A 19,598-nucleotide genomic window follows, 5' to 3' on the forward strand; every position below is an offset into this window, starting at 1 on the left:
CCCTACCCAGGTACGTGGGGAGTTTCTTGCCTTTTGGGAGTTCTGAGGTCTTCTACCAGCATTCAGTAGGTGTTCTGAAGGAGTTGTTCCACATGTAGATGTATTTCTGATCTAACTGTGAGGAGGAAGGTGATCTCCACATCTTACTCTTCTGCCATCCTCATTGTCTTTTCTCATTCAAGTTGAGATTTACCTGGTTCTTAGAATGACATCTGATTTTTTTTCCTGAGCACAAGTGAAGCTAATATGTATTCTTCCCCTTTTCTTAGCTTTGATGTTTTTCTTTCTTTTAAATTTTTTTTATTTTATATTGGAGTATAGTTGATTTACAATATTGTGTTAATTTCAATTGTACAGCAAATGATTCAGTTATAATTTACATATGCCTACTCTTTTTCAGATTCTTTTCCCAGATAGGTTATTACAGAGTATTAAGTAGTGTTCCCTGTGCTATACAGTAGGTCCTTGTTGATTATCTATTTTATGTATAGTAGTGTGTATATGTTAATCCCAACCTCCTAATTTATGCCTCCCCCCCACCTTTCCACTTTCGTAACCATAAGTGTGTTTTCTATGTCTGTGAGTCTGTTTCTGTTTTGTATACAGTTTCATTTGAATTAATTTTTAGATTCCACATATAAGTGATATCATATGTTATTTGTCTTTCTCCATCAGACTTACTTAGTATGATAATCTCTAGGTCCATCCATGTTGTTGCAAATGACACTATTTCATTGCTTTTTATGGCTGAGTAATATTCCATTGTATATATGTACCACATCTTCTTTATTGATTCATCTGTCAGTGGGCATTTAGGTTGCTTCCATGTCTTGGCTATTGTAAATAGTACTGCAATGAACATTGGGGTGCTTGTGTCTTTTTGAATTATGGTTTTCCCAGGGTATATGCCCAGTCATGGGTTTGCTGGGTCATATGGTAGTTCTATTTTTAGTTTTTTAAGGAACCTCCGTACTGTTCTCCATAGTAGCTGTACCAATTTACATTCCCACCAACAGTGTAGGAGGGTTCCTTTTCTCCACACTCTCTCCAGCATTTATTGTTTGTAGACTTTTTGATGATGACCATTCTGACTGGTGTGAGGTGATACCTCATTGTAGTTTTGATTTGCATTTCTCTAATGACACTTGATTTTTTTTAGTATGTCCAGGACATTTGGGGTATTATATTATGAGGCTCTAGAATTTATTTGACTCTTATGTTTTATCAGGCTTTCTTTGACAGAGCTCTGTTTGGTGAAGGGAAATGTCACATCACAGGTGACATTTGTTATTGACAGGTGGGGTGGAAGTCCAGGTTCTCGCTTGTCCTCTTTTTTTTTTTTTTTGCCAGGGGACTCCTTGTTATTGTTCAGTGAGGGTGGGGGTTCCAGCTCCTCACTAGGCTTCTGCTGCTACCACCCTGGCTCGGAGGGGGTAGGCACCTCATCACTGCTTCCTGTGGTATCCACTGTTACCGACAGGTAGGGGAGGAGAAGGCAGCTGTTATTTCCCAGCAAGGAAAGAAAGATACAGCACCCTATTAGGCTTTCTCTGACACCACTCTGGCAGGGGCCTGGGGCCTGGGGGTGCCTTCTTACAGTCTGACAAGGGTAGAAGTCTAGGCTTGGATCCACTTGGCCTTGCTGTTAGTCGTGGGGCTGGGGCTGCAGTGTTTTCTGTGTTTGGCTTGAGTAGAGCCATCATTGTCTGAAAGTTTTCTATCTTGCTAGACTGCCCCTTTCCTGGTCCTTTGACTAGAGAGAGCAGGCTTTCTTGGGGCAGTTTTTGTCTGTACCCGTTGGCCTTTCTGGGTTGTAGCTTCTCCAGCCCCTAGTCTAGGCTATATGAGGCTAAGGGATAACCCAGAGAACTCACTGCCATGTCATTTTTTTAGGTCTCAGGATCCTTAGCCAGTCTGCCTTCTTCATTCCACCTTTCAGAGTTTTCCTATATTTTCTAGATAATGTCCAGAGTTTTCAGTTGTATTTCGCAGGAAGAATAGATAAAATTATATCTACTTCATCTCCAGAAGAGGAAGTCCCCATAATTATGATTTTTAAGACTTCACATGGTTCCATGCATTTGTGCTGGTTTTATTTGTATATGTTGAATGACCCTAAAGGTTTATGCAAGTTATCACTTCTTTATTGTATATTTTATATTAAAAGAGACCCCCTTTTTGTTAATCTATTGAGCACCTTGGACCTTAATTTCCACCTCAATAATATTTCTAGACCTACTTTCATTTTCTTGCATTTGTCTGGTGTATTATATATTTTTAAAATCTTTATTGAATTATAATACAGAAAAGTGCACACATTATGCATGTTTAGCTTGATGATATTTTAACAGACTGCACAAACCTGCACAACCAGCCACCTAGATCAAGAAATAAAACATTCCTAACACTCAAGAAGCCTTCCTGTGTTCCTTTCCAATCACTAACTTCCTTCCAAGGGGTATCAATATCCTAACTTTTAACAATATGGATTAGTTTTACATGTTTTTGAAATTTATAGAAATGTAATCATATAGTATTGATTCATTGCTCTTTCAGGTCTGGCTTCTTTGGCCAATATAATGTTCATGAGATGAGATTTCTGCATGTTGTGTATAGCAGTTGTTGATTCTCGTTGCTGTGTATTAATTCCTTGTATTAATAAAGGACAAGCTGTTTATCCATTCTAATGCTGATGGGCATTTGCATACTTTTCAGTTTTGAATAAAGCCACTGTGACCATCATCGTACCTGTCTTTTGGTAAACATATGTTCGCATTTCTCTTGAGTAAATGCTTCGATGGAATAGCTGAGTCATAGGGTATAAAGCATATATTCAGCTTTAACAAATACTACCAAACAGTTTTCCAAAGTGTTTGTAGTACTTTATGCTCCTAAAAAACAATTTATGAGTTTCAGTTGCTCTACAACCTTGCCAGCTCTTGGTTATTTTCAATCCTTTTCATTTAAGCCATTTCTGGTGGATGTGGAGGAGTATTTGTAGCTTATATTTCCTTGCTAACTTATGAATTTGAGCATCTTTTCCTATGCTTATTTGCCATTTGGATATCTTCTTTGTGAAGTGTCTGATCCTTGTGTTCTTCTTCTATTGTTCTTATTGATTTCTAGGAATTCTTAATATGTTTGAGATATGAGTTGTTTGTCAGATACAGGTATTGCAATTATCTTCTCCCACTGTGGGATTTGCCTTTATGCTCTTAATTTTGTCTTCTCATGAACAGAGGTCCTTACTTTTAATGCAATCCAACTTAATAATCTTTTACTCTACCAAATATCAAAGCTTAACATGAAGCACATTAATTAAGACACTGTAGTACTGGTCCAAGAATAGATAAATAGACCAATGGAAATACAGAGTTTTGGAATGGACTCCCACATATATGGTCACAAGGCGATGTGGAAAAAGGGTAATCTTTTTAACAAGTGGTACTGGATCATCTTGATACCAATATGGAAGAAATGAATCTTGACCCTAACACATACCATACACCAAATCCTTCCTGGGAAGACTGTAGATCTAAATGTGAAAGATAAAGCAGTAAAACTTTTAGAAGAAAACATTAAACATCTTTATGACCCTGAGGTAGGCAACGATTTCCTAACAAGGCATAACTAATGCTGACCATAATGGAAAGAGTAGCAAATAACATGGCATACTTCTGTCCAGTGCTTCATTTCACATCTTTGTCTTTTTGTTTTAGATGTGTGGCAACTGTATTTTTTTAACCCAATCCCATAGTCTTTATCTTTTACATCAGAATTCAGTCATTCAATTTAGTTGAATTCTAATATATTTGATTTCATGCCTCCTATTATCTTATGTTTACTATTTATTTTACGTGGTTGATATTTCCTCACTTTCTCTTTTCCTTTTTTTTTTTTTTGCTGGTTTGGTCATGTTTCTCTTAACTCCCCTCTAATTTCTTATTATTTTGGAATTCTAGTTTGGAGTTTTATCTTTATCAACTTCTGCTAGTAGTTGCCTTCACCTTCCTTACAAATGTGATTGTCTATATTTTCTCTATTTCTAAATCCAAATAATGTTGTAATATTATTTGGATCTAGTAAAAGAGATGCATAATTTTCCTCCTCCTCATTTCACTCAGTAAATTCCCCCAGGGTATTAAAATTTTTTCCATTTATTAATAGTAATAATCTTATTTGTTCCAGATGCCCAATTACATACATTTTTCTTTACTCAGTTATAACTATATATCAATTGCAATAATCATTTCTCAAAATTGCTTTCCTCCAATTTTGAGGTTTCTGTTACTATTGAATTTACAATTGGTTAGACTATCCCCTTGAGTATTCTCCTGAGATTCTAATATTGGCATATAATGTTATAAGTGCTTGTATGTCTAAAATTGTCTTTTACTCTAATGGAAGCATGGTATTCAGCTAGAGTGAGTTTAAAATTCTTGGATTACAGTCCCTTTCAATAATTTGTAGATGTTTTCTTCTAATATGGCTCCTATTGTTGCAAATAAATCTAGTGCCATTGTGAATAACATGTTGTTTCTGCCTGGAAGCATTTTAAGTTTTATTTTTATTCTTTAAATTCAATACCAAACCAGATTTGGGGTTGATTTGGTTCCTCTGGGAGTAAAGGATTGGGAAGATTTCTGTGGGGGGGGGCATCACAGAGTTAGAGTCCAATAGGATTAGATAATCCAGGGCCTATAGATGCCATTCATGTTGGGTCAGTGAGTGATAATCTTGGGAAATCCTTGAAGAAACATAATTAGAGACATATGTTGGTAAGTGATTGAGACCTCTGTAGAAATTCTTGAGGTTTTATAAGAGTTGGAGGTCTGAAGTCATCTAAAGTATCTGAAGTCATCAGTCAGTCCATAAGAGTTATTGATTGGGACGCTGAGGTGGTGAAAGATTGATTGCAAGCCTGGGATTTTAAGTCTTTGGGAGGCAGTTTTAGGAGCCCTATAGGAGTCATTGATTGGGACCTGTAGACATCGGTAATTGCAGGACTGTGTGAGTTAGTATGTGATGGACCAGAAGGTCTATATTTGTGGGGTTTATGGGAGTCATTGACTGTACATATGGGCTGTGAGTTATGGAGTCCTATAGGAGGTCAGGTTTGGATCCAGGGGGCATTGAGCAGATTAATAGTTGATTTTCTATTGAGGTTGTGTTGCCTGTGTTGGTGATTATTTGAGGAACCTATGGAAACCAGTTGATGGCGCCATTTGGGACACAGTTTTTGTCAAGCAGTGTAGGTTACCGATTTAGGAGCCTGTGCAGACATGCTGACTTTCAGGGCCAGATGGGAATTGGGAGAGAGGGGACAAAGAGTTTATGTTTTTATCTTTGGCAGAAGAGGGTGGGTGGGCTCTATAAGTTGCCCAGAATGTACACTGAATTATACAGACGCTTGGTTCATCACATGTGACATGTCATCCTTCAGCCAGAGCACTTTAAAGGCAGCAAGAAACAGAAATAATGTTTACTGTGATTCTTCCACATATAGAACACCATATGGCACAGTAGTTAAGAAAATGTACTTTGGAGCTAGGCAGACCTGGGTTTGAATCCCTGTCCTTCCCCCTAATCTAAGAGATCCTGGGGCAAATTTCTTAATATTTATGAACAGCTCTATCTGATGGTAAATGGGAATAATAGCAAAAGTAATACCTAGTTCATAGGATGAGTGTGAAAATTAAATGAGGTACCGAATAAAACATTCCTTGCACCTTATAATAACAGCAATATTTAATATCAATGGAGTGTGTTCCTGGTGCCAAATAGGAGTGCTTTTGAAGCATCATGTCATTTAACTCTAACAGCCCTATGAGATGGGTGTTTTCATCCTCAGTTTCTTTTTTTTTTTTTTTTGCGGTACGCGGGCCTCTCACTGCTGTGGCCTCCCCCGCTGCGGAGCACAGGCTCCGGACATGCAGGCTCAGCGGCCATGGCCCACGGGCCCAGCCGCTCCGCGGCATGTGGGATCCTCCCGGACCAGGGCACGAACCCGTGTCCCCTGCATCGGCAGGCGGACTCCCAACCACTGCACCACCAGGGAAGCCCCCATCCTCAGTTTTAAGGTGAAGAAACTCAGACTAAAGTGGCTTCCCCAGATTCCAGCTAGAATGCAAAAGAGCTGGAATTCAAACTCTCATTCGTTTTACACCAAATCTCATGAGTTTTTTTCCATATTGTATGCTAATACTTGGTGTTGGTTACTGAACTTTTCTCTTCCACAGTATCCAGTGCTGTAAATTGTACTTTGTTGCCCCTAGGAAGCATTTATGGGGTGAATGCTGAATGACTGACCACGTGGACACTGTCTTTCCAGGTTTCTTGGAGTCTCTGCGGAGCCCCTGGGCCAGACCCCGTAGTGAAGGCGGCAGGATCTTCCTTCCAGCCCCAGAAGCTCTGGTTGAGTCCGCGGACCCGCCTGGCCTCAGGGTACTGGGAAGAGTGGAGTTGTCAGCAGGAGAGCCTGAGGGCTGAGGCTCAGCGGGACAATGCCAGCCAACCGGAGCTCTCCCCAGTGGTCCCCAGCCCTGGCTGCAGAGGGACATGGCAGTGTGTGTGAGGTGAGGAGGGACAGGGCTCAAGGGGCAGGAGTTTATTCAGTGAGGAGATGACCCCGACCTGTCACTAGGGACTCAGGGCAGGGGCAAGTGTGTCACAGGAGGGGCAAATTCCGGACTTGGTGTCCCTGAGACAGGTCACCGTCCTCCTGCTGCGTGAGCACTACGTGGCTGGTGTCCCACATCCAGAGCCCTTCCTGTTTCAGTGGAAAATGTGATGCAGCCGATGGAGGAAAGGTGGGATGGGAGGGTCGGCCCCACCGCCTAGAGGAGGGGGAGGCAGCTCCCTGCAGGGTGTCTGCGAGCAAAGCCTGGGTGGGGGTGACCACCGGTCCCAGCCAGGGAGACGCTACCCCCTGATGCCCAGCACAGGCCGTTGAGTCCTCACTGGCTCTGCACACACTCAGCTGATCCCTACCAGAGCCTGCTTTCCCCTGATCCTTGGGGATTTGCTGACTTCTCCTCTATCCTGATCTAGAGCAGAAAAATCCCCTTTCTTTGGAACTTAGAGAATGGCAGCGTAGTAGGGTGCCCACAGTCTCTAGGGCCCTTCTGCTGCTTCCTCCTCCTCTCAAAGATGAGTCAAGTGGCCTGAGAAGGTACATGACCTGCCCAGGCCTCTGGGATTGTGAGTGACAGCAGTGGCCTGGAACCTTGTCTCCTGACCATGTCTTCCGCCCTCACCACACAATAGCCAAGACCAAGTTTCCCACTAAAAGTTCCCCTTGAGATTCTGTAAACAGAGGAAGATGATGAGGGAGCCAGACCTTGCCCCACAACTCCCTCCTTCTGACTGTCCTGTGGATGCTGTCACCTCTGGGGACAGGCTCGTTGTCATAGGGACTCAGGGTCATGTGGTCATTAGGATAATATTAAATTTTAAAAAATTATTTTGATGTTTACTATTTCATAATTTCATTATTTCACAATATAATGTTAGAAAATACAGGCAAGCAAATACAAGAGAATAAAACATTACTTATAATTCCAGCATTAGCCAAAGTTAATCATTGTTAACATTTAGCTATAGTTCCTTACAGTTTTTTTTTTCCTTTATCTTTGCATGTATGTGGGTATACATGTGGGGCTGTGAGTGTACATACATACCACACACACATACATTATATAGCTCAAGTTTAAAAATGAAATAATAGTATTTGGTTTTCTCCTTTTTAACTTGGCAGTTTAATATAATTTTCTAGGCAGTAAATATTTTTCTTCACACACACATGATGCATAGCTTTATATCCTTTGGATAAACTATATTTAATTTAACCAATCCACTATATGTGAATTTAGGGTGTTCCAGGTTTTCTGTTGTGATGAAAACTGCTATGGTGAAATTCTTACACTTAAATCTTTTTGCCCAAGTCACTGAAATTATATTTTGAGTCAAAGGTATAGGGACATTGAATGGTTAACAAATTGCTGCCTAACAGTAGGGCACTTCCACTCTTGGGAAATTGTCCTTGTCCAGGCTCTTCTCCATCATATCAGTCACAGACCCACAGGTTGGGGCCACAACAATGTGGTCCTCCCCGGCCCTTCTGCACATGGCCTCTTGCCCAGCCAATGTGTGGAAATTTCTAGACGAATGATTCTGATCTCTGCAAGGCACATTGTTCCACTCATGTCTTCCTTCCCAACTATAGACCTCTGCCCATTTGCAAGAAGAGATGGAAATGACCAAGACCCTGGTAAATATTATTTATTCATGTATTTATTTGTTAGGTTCTTAGTTTTTTCATTAGATGTCAGAGAGCAGGGAATGGGCAGAGATACAAAGGAACCAATAAAAATGTCCCCAGGGGTGAGGACCAGCCAGTTGGGCTAAGAAATAGTGGCTGAAGCTGGAAAACAGGCAGAGGGGTCAGTAAGAGAAAGAAGGATGAGGAATACCACAGGGAACAGCTGGAGGGACCATGTTGCACTTATTGGAAATAGAGGATAGCCAAGGGGCCCAGGGGCAGGTGGGAAATCAGTGGAACAAACAGAGGAAATGGGAAACAAGAGCCAGAGGCCAGGGAGCATCAGAGAGACCAAGAAACAGTAGTTGGGGCTGGAGAGGTGTTAATAGTGGGGAGCAACGAAGAGCGGTGCTTTGTGACCACCTAGAGGGGTGGGATAGGGAGGGTGGGAGGGAGACGCAAGAGGGAAGAGATATGGGAACATATGTATATGTATAACTGATTCACTTTGTTATAAAGCAGAAACTAACACACCATTGTAAAGCAATTATACTCCAATAAAGATGTAAAAAAAAATAGTGGGGAAGAAGGAAGAGCCAAAGGATATGAGAACAATTAGAAGGATCTCAAAATGGGAGGAGGGACCAGGAAATAGAGGAACCAGATATCAACCAGAGGGAACAGGGACCATCCAGAGGGACAAGGAAACAGAAGATTCAGCTAAAAGGAAAAAGCAAAAAGGTTTGGTGTACTGGGTAAGAGCCTGCCAGACAGGCCACTTCAAGAGGTACCAGGGATCAGAGGAGAATATGAGGGGATGGGGAAAGGCAGAGATACTGGGGAACAGAAATGGGAAATGGGGAAGATGAGCCTGGGATAGGCAGCAGCCAGAGGAAGCAGGGACCAGCTGCTGAGGCTGTAGAACAGGTTGGAGGGGCAGGAAAGGGACAGACCCATGGGACAGTTGGAGAGGCAAAAGGGCCTCTGAGGATGAGGAGTAGCCAAGGGCACCAGAGGCAACAAGGAACAGTCGTTGAGGTTGGGGAGTAGGCAGAGGGAACAGCAAAGTGGACATCAAAGATATACCTGGTTTGGATAGCAGCCTGTCTGACCTGGGAACAACTAGAGGGACTAGAGAACAGCTGGAAGGCGTAGTATCCATTCCCGAAGCCAGAGGCCCCATGTAGTGGGCACTGGGGTTAAGGGACAGTTGCAGAAGCCAGAGAGAGTCTGGGGAGCATCCAGAGTTCCCTGAGATAGGGCAATAAGGACTTCATGGGATGTGGAACTTCACTGCTACAACAGGGAAAGTCCTAGGCAAACTGGGACAGTTGGTCACCCTGCCCAAGAAACAGCCAAAGGAGCCAGTCAAAAGTCAGATGTAATGCAAGTGATGGAGAAGGTGAAAGTACAGAACCCAGCTGTGGCACAAAGCACACAGAAGTAGTATATGTTGATGATCAAGAGCCTAGGCTAGGAGCCAGGTAGACCAGCACTTCACAGAGAGTGGTCCATGGACCAGATTCAGAGCACCAGATGAGAGCATATTAGAAATGCATTCCAGGACTGCCCAAGGAGCAGGGAAGAATTGGGTCTACAAAGAAGTCAGAGGAGTCAAAGGGCAGTCAGTCTGTGTCAACTAGAAGGAATGAGAAAGCCTCATCAGGACCAGGGAGCAGCCAGATGGACTAGGGTGCAACCAGAATGGTGCCACAGACTAAGGATCAGCTAGAGGAATAGCTGTCAAAGGGAACACAGGACAGTCAGAGGCATCGGGGATCAGTCAGAGGGAAGAAGAAACAGGAGGCCTGGAACAATGGAACAAGGGACAATCAGAGGAAGCAGTAAACAGAGGCATCAGGAAACAGACCAGGGGACAGTCAGAAATAACAAGAAGCATTTAGAGGGAACAGTAAACAGAGGGATGAAGGAAGAGTCAGATGGGGACCATGCAGAGGGAACAAGAATCAGGAGAGGGAGCAGGAAGAAGTTAGGGGACAGGAGTGGGTAGGGTAAGCAGGGAAAGTCAGAGGGAGGAGCATGGGAGCAGGAAAGACTAGGGCACCCCCAACCCCAGGTGAGGGCACAGTGAGCTATACTGCACACTTTCAAGCAGCCTAGTAAGTGCCCTGGGAGCCCTCCTGCTAGGCTGGGATAGGGCAGGGTCATATCACAGGAGGTGATGGAGAAGTGTGCTGGGGCAGGAGCGAGAGCAGCCCTTGGGGACTGAGCCCCAAGCCAGCTACAGGGTGGGATAGAGCAGATGGCCAGGGACAGAATGGGCAGTGAGTGGCCAATCCTGGCAGCACAACGTTCCCTTGGGGTGAGAGTGCAGAATGTTTGGGGACTGAGACATTGCTGTGTGGTTCACTGGCGAGCCGTCAAGAGCCGGAGTGGGGATCCTCACCTAGGATGAGGGAGTCCTTGTAAGCGTCCTGGTGGTGGCAGAGACACAAGCCATCCTCCATGGTAGAAATGGGCCATAAAACCAAACCTTTTTGTATGTGGCTGCTGAGGCTAGAATCTGGGTGGTTCTATATTAACAACTTTGTATCCAAATCACTAGCTCCAAAATCTCTCTCCATCACATCACATAAGCCTACCCAGCCAGGGTGGAGTCCGAAGCGTCTGTTTTGGTGGGGAAAGGGATCAGAGGGGCATCTATGCCTGACATGGTCTTTGTACCCTTTCCCTGTGTGACTCCCAGGGAGGGAGAGACAGATGAGGGTGGTCTTTTGTCCACCAGCTTGGGCTGTCAGAGTTGTTAAAATATTTAACAATGTCTGAAAAAGTGTATATATATATATATATATATATATATATATATATATATATATGAACCACTTTGCTGTACATCTGAAACTAACACAACATTGTAAACTAACTATGCTTCAAGTTTTATTTTTATTTTATTTTTTTTATTTATTTATTTATTTATTTGTTTTTGGCTGTGTTGGGTCTTCGTTGCTGTGCACAGGCTTTCTCTAGTTGCGGCGAGCAGGGGCTACTCTTTGTAGTGGTGCACGGGCTCTCAGCACGTGGGCTCAGTAGTTGTGGCTCACAGGCTCTAGAGCACAGGCTCAGTAGTTGTGGCGCATGGGCTTAGTTGCTCTGTGGCATGTGGGATCTCCCCAGATCAGGGCTTGAACCCATGTCCCCTGCCTTGGCAGGAAGATTCTTAACCACTGCGCCCCCAGGGAAGCCTGCTTCAATTTTTAAAAATGGTAAAAAAAAAAGTTTTAAAAAAATGTTTACCAGTGCCAAATGATAGAATATTTTAATTTTCCCATACTGGTTGGCAAATAGCCACTCCTCCCCGCCACCTGAGGCTCCTCCCCTGTGTCACCTACACACCTGCCAGTCTGTCCTGGGGTCACCGGCAAGAGAGCAAGGATCAGGAGGATGGGCAGGAAGAATGAGAGCTTCCCTCAAGCCTGACCCCAGGGCTTTCCCTGGGTGAGTGCCCTTGCTGCAGTGAAGGGGAGTAGGTCAGACATGCTGCTAGAGGCTCAGGTGGAGGTCCTGCTCTCAGCAACCCTTGGGGCTGTGCTCAGGAGAGCTGGTGGATGGAGAAGTGCTGGGCGCCACCCAGTGCTTGCGGATCTGCCCCGGAGCTGCTCGTGGTGGAGCAGGTACTGTGAGTTCCATGCCTGCTCTGTGCCCCTGAACACTCACTAATAAGGGCCCCCAAAGAACAAAGGTCTTTCAATGAATAAAGGTTCCTCATTTCCTCACAGTTGAATCACTAGATCTTGTCTTTGACACTTAGTGCATTTTTTGTGTTGTTTAGGAAAACCTCACCTACCCCAAGGCCTAAACAAATATTTGCCTATATTTTCTACTAAGAGTTTTAAAGCGTTAATTCTTTTGAAACGTTTGATTCTTTTGCCCTTCACCCAAAACCACTAATGGTTAACATTTTGCCACATTTGCTTTCTCTTCTCAATTTATGTATATATGTATGTATGTATGTAGTGTATACACACAGATATATTTAAAACTTTATTTTCTGAACCACTTGAGAGTAATTTGCAGACAGAATTCCCCTTTACCCTTAAATACTTAATGTATATCTCTTAAGAACAAGAACATTCTCCTACATAATCACAGTACAGTTATCAAAATCAAGAAATTTCACATTGATCTAGTACTATCTAATATTTGATGTGTATTATCTAATTACCTAATGAGGCCAAAAACTCGGCCTCTGTGCATCAGTGCCAAATCGAATCTCAGAGACAGAGTTTTGGGTGAGGTAGAGAAGAGTAGCTTTATTGCTTTGTCAGACAAATGGGGACACAGTAGGCTCCTGCCCCGAAAAACTGTGTGTCCCAACCTGGGAGGATTTGATGAGGAGCTTTATAGCAATGGTTCAAGAGCAGGTTTGCTGATAAGGATTAGAGTGTGTGCAGGGCCTGCACTCCTTTAATCTGGTCTCAGGTAGTCTCTTGATGAGCTTCTCTGGTTCCTTTAATCTGGCCTCATGTGGTCTTCTCTGGAATGAAGAATGCTAACACCTTCCACTTGTTGGGGGTTTTAGTTCTGTAAAGAGCTCAAAGATATTATGTGTATCCCTTGAGAGGGAACCAGGACCCTGCCCCAAGGCTACACTATTGTTTCTTGGCTGCTTCTCCCTTGTCTCTGCATCCCCTCCCTTACCTGATTAGCAACTCTTCAAATCTGCCCTTTGGAAGTCAGGGAAGGTCATGGAGGCTGGAATCTATTCCCTACAAACAAGAAATGGGGGACAGGGAGTTCCCTGGTGGTCCAGTGATTAGGATTCCAGGCTTTCACTGCCAGGGCCCAGGTTCAATCCCTGGTTGGGGAACTGAGATCCCACAAGCCATGCAGCATAGCCAAATAAATAAAGACAAAAATCTTAAAAAAAAAAAAAAAAAGAACAGGGGACAGAAAGGCTTCCATGTCCAGGAGCCCCACAGGGTCATGCTCGGTTTCACTAACATACAATTTGTAAATAATTTTCCCAGTTGTCATGATAACATCCATTGTAGCATTTCCCCCTGATCCAGGATCCAATCCAGGCTCATGTATTATGTTTAGTTGTCATGTCCCTTTACCCTTTAATCTGAAACAGTTCCTTAGCCTTTCCTTGACTTTCATGACACCATTTGGAAGAATGTCCCTCAATTTGGTTTTTTTTTCCTGCTTCCTCATAATTAGATTCAGGTTTTTCATTTTTGTCAAACATCACAGAAATGATGCTGTGTTCTTCTCAGTGCCTCACGTTGGCAAGAATTCAATACCAATTTGTCCTTTATTGATAGTTAACTTTGATCACCTGGCTAAGATGGCATCTGTCAGGTACTGTAAAGTTACTATATTTCTCTTTGTAATTAACAACTAGGTTGTGGGGAGATACATTGAGACTGTATACGTTGAGACTATTTCTCACGCTTTTGTCCACTGATTGTAGCATCTAGCGATGATTCTTGCCTGTAACGATTAATTACGGTGCTATTTCCCTAATGGTGTTTTTCTAATTCCATCATTTCTTCTATATTGATTAGTTGGCATTCTCCTTTAAGGAAAAACATTCCTTTCTCTGACTGCTGAAATGACAATTATATGCCAGGCACAATGAGCACACCTTGATTTACCATTTGTCACTAATAGGAACTAGAGCTTCTTGGAGATATGACTGACTCCAGGGTTGGAACAGAGAAAGTACAAAATGATTCTGGAAGAACTCATTGTGCTGGGAAGTAATGAAGCACTCAAAAGATGGGAACATGTCAAAATGACACAGGAGCCACTTTGAAGGAGCTCCCTCTGGTCAAATCTGGGACAATCTGAGTGGCAAAAGAAATCATAATAGTAATAGATTATCATCTACTGAATAAAGTAGGAAGTGACCAGACCCTATAATAGGTAAGTAGGTACATAGGTAGGCAGATAGAGAGGAGAGAAGTGAATGCCCCCCCCTTTTTTTTCCTTTTTTTTTTTTTTTTGGCTGTGCTGCATGGCTTGCTGGGTCTCAGTTCCCTGACCAGGGATTGAACCCTGGCCACAGCAGTGAAAGTGCCGAATCCTAGCCACTAGACCACCAGGGAACTCCTGTGAGTGCTCCTTTTTAATAGCATCTTGATCTTTTTCGCTGTGTCCCCTACTCCAATCTTTCTGAGGATATTTAGTAGTTTGTTAAAACTTTTTATTTGGAAATAATTATAAATTTATAGGAAGTTGCAAAGATGGTACAGAGAGGTCTCATGTAACTCTTTACCCAGTTTCCCCTTATGATTACATCCTGCGTCACTAGAGTACAATTATCACAAACAGGAAATTGACATTTCTGCGGTGTGTGTGTCGTTCTCTGCCATTTTACACATGTGTAGATTCCTGTACAATAATCCAGATACAGAACTATTCCATCACCACATAGGTCTCTACTGGTGTTGACATTTTACCAGTTAGAGTGAAGTGTAGAAAACTTAGCTCCCTTTAAGTCCCTTTACCCTCACCAATTACAACTGTCTTAAATATTTCCTCTACATACATGGAGATCCACATCATAAAAATGTTATACTTTTTACTTTGACCTTCAAATATAATTTAGAAAACTCAAGAGGAAAAGGAAAGTCTATTGTATTTACCCATATTTTTTCTCTTTCCATTTTTCTTCTTTCCTGATGTTCCAAGACTTCTTTTACCATCTCCTTTCTGTTTGGAGAACTTCCTTTAAGCCATTCTTTTAGGGTAGGTCTGCTGACAACAGATTTTCTTAGTTCTCCTTCTTCTGAGAATATCTTGATTTCCTCTTCATTTCTTCTTTCTTAGTAACAGCTTTATTTAGATATAATTCACATACCATAGTTTACCCATTTAAAGTGTCCAATTCAGGGACTTCCCTGGTCGCGCAGTGGTTAAAAATCTGCCTGCCAATGCAGGGGACACGGGTTCAAGCCCTGGTCCAGGAAGATCCCACATGCCGCAGAGCAACATGCGCCACCACCACTGAGCCTGCACTCTAGAGCCCACGAGCCACAACTACTGAGCCCGTGTGCCACAACTACTGAAGCCCACGTGCCTAGAGCCCATGCTCCACAAGAGAAAGCCCGTGTGCACCAACAGAGACCCAACGCAGCCAAATATAAAAATAAATACATTTATTTTAAAAATAAAGTGTCCAATTCAATGTTTTTTGTATGGTTATGGATATGTGCAACCATCACTACAATCAATTTTAGAACATTTTCATCACCTCAAAAGGAAACCCCATACCCCTAAGCCATCACTCTGCCCCACCTCACCTCCCTGCCTCCTCCAACCCTAAGCAAACATTAATATGCTTTCTGTCTCTATAGACTTTACTATTCTGGACATTTCACGTGAATGGAATCACATAACATGTGATCTTTTTGTCCGGCTTCTTTGACTCAGCATAATGTTTTTAAGGAGCTCCCTCTGGCTAAATCGGGGACAATTTGAGTAGCAAAAGAAATAATGATAGTAATAGGTTATAACCCACTGAATAAAGTAGGAAGTCACCAGTCCATAATAGGTCAGCAGATATATATGTAGGTAGGCAAATAGATAGGGGAAGAAGTGTAGCATGTACATGTAGTAACATGTATCAGTATTTCCTTCCTCTTTGTGGCTGAATAATATTCCATTGTGCAGGTTTATCACATTTTGTTTATTCATTTGTCAGCTGACGTACATTTGGGTTGTTTCCACCCTTTGGCCATTATAAGTAATGCTGCTGTAAACATTTGTGTACATGTTTTTATGCAGATATATATTTTCATTTATCTCAAGTATATATATACACCTAGGGGTGGAATTGCTAGGTCAAATGATAACTCTATGTTTAATAATTTGAGGAACTGCCAGACTGTTTTCTAAAGCAGCTGCACCAGTTTACATTCCCATCAGCAGTGTATGTATGAAGTTTCCAATTTGTCCAAATCCTCATCAGCACTTGTTATTATCTGACTTTTTGATTCTAGCCATCCTAGTGAGTATGAGGTAGTATCTCATTGTAGTTTTGATTTTCACTTCCCAGATAATTAATGATGTTAAGCATCTTTTCATGTACTTAATGGCCATGGCCGCTTCATTTCTTAAGGGTAATTTTGCCAGATATGGAATTCAGGGTTGACAGTTCTTTTCTTTCAGCACTTGAAAAATGTTGTTGCACTTCCTTCTGTCCACCATGGTTTTGGGTGAGAAATCTGCAGTCACTTTAATTGTTTTTCCCCTATAGGTAAGGTGTCATTTCTCTCTTGCTGATTTCAAGATTTTTTCTTTGTCTTTAGTTTTCTGAAGTTTGACTATAACGTGTCTTCGTATAATTTCTTTGGTTTATCCTTTTGGGGTTTGCTCAGCTTCTTGAAACTCTAAGTTGATATCTTTTGCCAAATTTCAGAAATTTTCAGCTATAATTTCTTCAAATACTTTTCAGCCCCACACTTTCTCCTCTCTTTATGGAACTCTGATGACATGAATGCCAGATCTTTTATTATAGTCTCAGAGGTCCCTGAGGCCCTGCTCATTTGTTTTCCAGTCAATTTTCTTTCTGTTGTTCAGATTGGATCATTTCTATTGTTCTATCAAGTTCTCTAATTCTTTCCTCTGTCCTCTCTATTCTGCTGTTGAGCTCTTCCACTGATATTAAAATTTTGGTTATTCTACTTTACAGTTCTAAAATTTCCATTCTGTTCTTCTTTATATCTTTTTTTCTGAGACTTTCTGTTTTTGCATTTAAGTATATTGAAGCATTAAAAAAAAATAATAACAAAGTACTGTTAGCACAGGGACAAAATGTTCCCCTGACGACTCTAATGCATAGCCAAGCTTTTTAAAAAAATATTTATTTATTTGTTTGGTTGCTCCAGGTCTTAGTTGAAGCAGGTGAGCTCCTTTATTGCAGCTCACATGCTCCTTAGTTGTGGCATGTGAACTCTTAGTTGTGGCATGCATGTGAGATCTAGTTCCCTGACCAGGGATCAAACCCAGACCCCTGAATTGGGAGTGCAGAGTCTTAACCACTGTGCCACCAGGGAAATCCCTGAAGCATTTTTATAATGGCTGCTTTAAAGTCCTTGATAATTCTAACATCTGTGTCATCTCAGTGTCAGTGTCAGTTGATTGTCTTTTCTCATTCCAGTTAAGATTTTCTTGCTTCTTCACATGATGCCTGCTTTTCAGTTATGTCCTGGATATTTTGGGAAGTCTGAGACTCTGGATATTATTTAAATCTTGTGTTTAGCAGTCTCCCTCCAACACTGTTCTGCTAAAAAAGGAGAATCTCCTTCTTACTGCCAGGTGGAGGTGGAAGTTCAGGTCCCTAATTAGCCTCCTTTGACACCCCAGAGGGGACAAGCACCTTGTTGATCCTGGGTGGAGGTGGAATTTCATGCTCCCCACCAGACCACCTCTGACACCACCCTGGTGGGGAGACAAAAAGGTACCTCATTACTGTGTTGGGGGTAGAAGTTCAAGATCCCCACATAGCCTAAATTGACACTGTGTGGGTGGGGCCTTATTATCCCCAGGCAGGGATGAAAACCTAGGCTCCCCACTCAGCCTTTGCTGATGAGAATTGGGATGGGAGCTTCAGCTTTTTTCTGTGATGCTTGGCTGGAGTAGGGCAGTAATTATCTAAATTTTTCTCTCTTGCTACATTGGCCCTTTCCTGGTACTTTGGCTAGAGATAGCAGGCTTTCTTGGGACTGTTTTTATCTGCACCAGTTGGCATTCTGGGTTGCCAGCTTCTCCACCACCCTGTCCAAGATATATGGGGTGAAAAGAAAACTCAGGGAAATAACTGCTGTGTCACTCCTCAGGTTCCAAGGTCCCTAGGCAGTTAGCCTCCTTCTCTCCAACTGACAGTCTTCTTATCTTTTTTTTTTATATATAATGTCCAGGGTTTGTAGCTACTTAGCAGGAGAAATAGGGAGAATTGTATCTATTCCATCTTGAACCCACTGGTAACTTTTAAACTTAACTTTTTAATAGGTAATACATTCACATAGTTCTTTCCCCCAGTCCCACAGATTTCCCTAACCAAGAAACCAGTCTTGATTAATTGGTGGGTGGGTGGGTGGATGGGTGGTATATGCTTATAAATTACACAAATAAAAGCAACTAAGAAAATATCCTTCATATTTTTCCACAAAGAGAGTAGATACTGTTACTGTTATGCTGAACACTGATTTTTTAAATTAAACTTTTTTTCATGAAATATTACACACATTTTGAATAATGCTGCTGTAAATACTCTTGAACAGGCCTCTTGTTGCACATGAGCACATATTCTAATTGAGCATATTTCCATGGATGGAATCACTGTGTCCTTGTGTATGCATGTTTCAACATTACCAGGTAAAGCCAAAAGATTTTCCAATATGGTCGTCCAATTTACAGCTCCATTAGACATATGAGAGTTTTCATTGCACCATGTTCTCTTCAACACTTCATATTGCCATTCTTCAAAAAACTTTTTATTGAGGTATAGTTGATTTATAATATTATATAAGTTTCAGGTGTACAACATAGTGATTCACAGTTTCTAAAGGTTATACTCCATTTATAGTTATTATAAAATATTGGCTATATTCCCTGTGCTGCACAATATATCCTTGTTGCTTATTTATTTTATACATAGTAGTTTGTACCTCTTAATACCCTACCCCTACCTTGCCCCTCGCCCCTTTCCTCTCCCCACTGGTAACGACTAGTTTGTTCTCTATGTCTGTGAGTCTATTCCTGTTTTTTGTTATATTCACTAGTTTGTTTTATTTTTTAGATTCCACATATAAGTGATATCATATAGTATTTGGCTTTCTCCGTCTGACTTATTTCACTTAGCATAATACCCTCCACGTCCACCCATGTTGTTGCAAATGGCAGAATTCCATTCTTTTTATGGCTAAGTAGTATTCTATTGTATATATATACCACATCTTCTTTATCCATTCATCTGTTGATGGACAGTTAGGTTGCTTCCATGTCTTGGCTATTGTAAATAGTGCTGCTTTGAACATTGGGGTGCATGTATCTTTTCAAATTAGCATTTTCGTTTGCTTTGGATATATACCCAGGGTGGAACTGCTGAATCATATGGTAGTTCTATTTTTAGTGTTTTGAGGAACTGTTTACCACAGTGGCTGTACCAATTTACATTCTCAACAACAGTGTACAAGGGTACCTTTTTCTCCACATCCTTGATATTGCCAGGGTTTTTCACTGAAGACATTGTAGGTGTTGTGTAATGGTAACTCATTATGGTTTGAATGTGCATTCCCTGGTTACCAAGGAAGTTAAGCCCTTTTGTGTTTATTAATGCCTTGGATTTCCTCTTTTGTAAAATGCCTGT

General features: G+C 41.8%; 1 protein-coding gene across 4 annotated transcripts in view; it reads left to right on the top strand.

Annotated features, from left to right (window-relative positions):
- The window catches only part of ZNF41 (zinc finger protein 41), a 59,605-nt gene that overhangs the window by 24,234 nt on the left and 15,773 nt on the right, over positions 1-19,598 (top strand). For 3 of the 4 annotated variants that reach the window (XM_081221627.1, XM_081221629.1, XM_081221628.1), the window contains exons 2-3: positions 6,332-6,575; positions 8,225-8,269. In XM_081221627.1, coding sequence (XP_081077753.1) covers positions 6,504-6,575; positions 8,225-8,269 — 117 coding nt within the window. In that variant the 5' untranslated portion in view covers positions 6,332-6,503. The remainder of the gene's footprint in view (positions 1-6,331; positions 6,576-8,224; positions 8,270-19,598) is intronic. The other variant, XM_081221630.1, reaches the window with a different exon arrangement.

This window comes from Mesoplodon bidens (assembly GCF_964165515.1).
Source record: "Mesoplodon bidens genome assembly, chromosome: X".
NCBI classification, from domain to species: Eukaryota; Metazoa; Chordata; class Mammalia; order Artiodactyla; family Ziphiidae; genus Mesoplodon; species Mesoplodon bidens.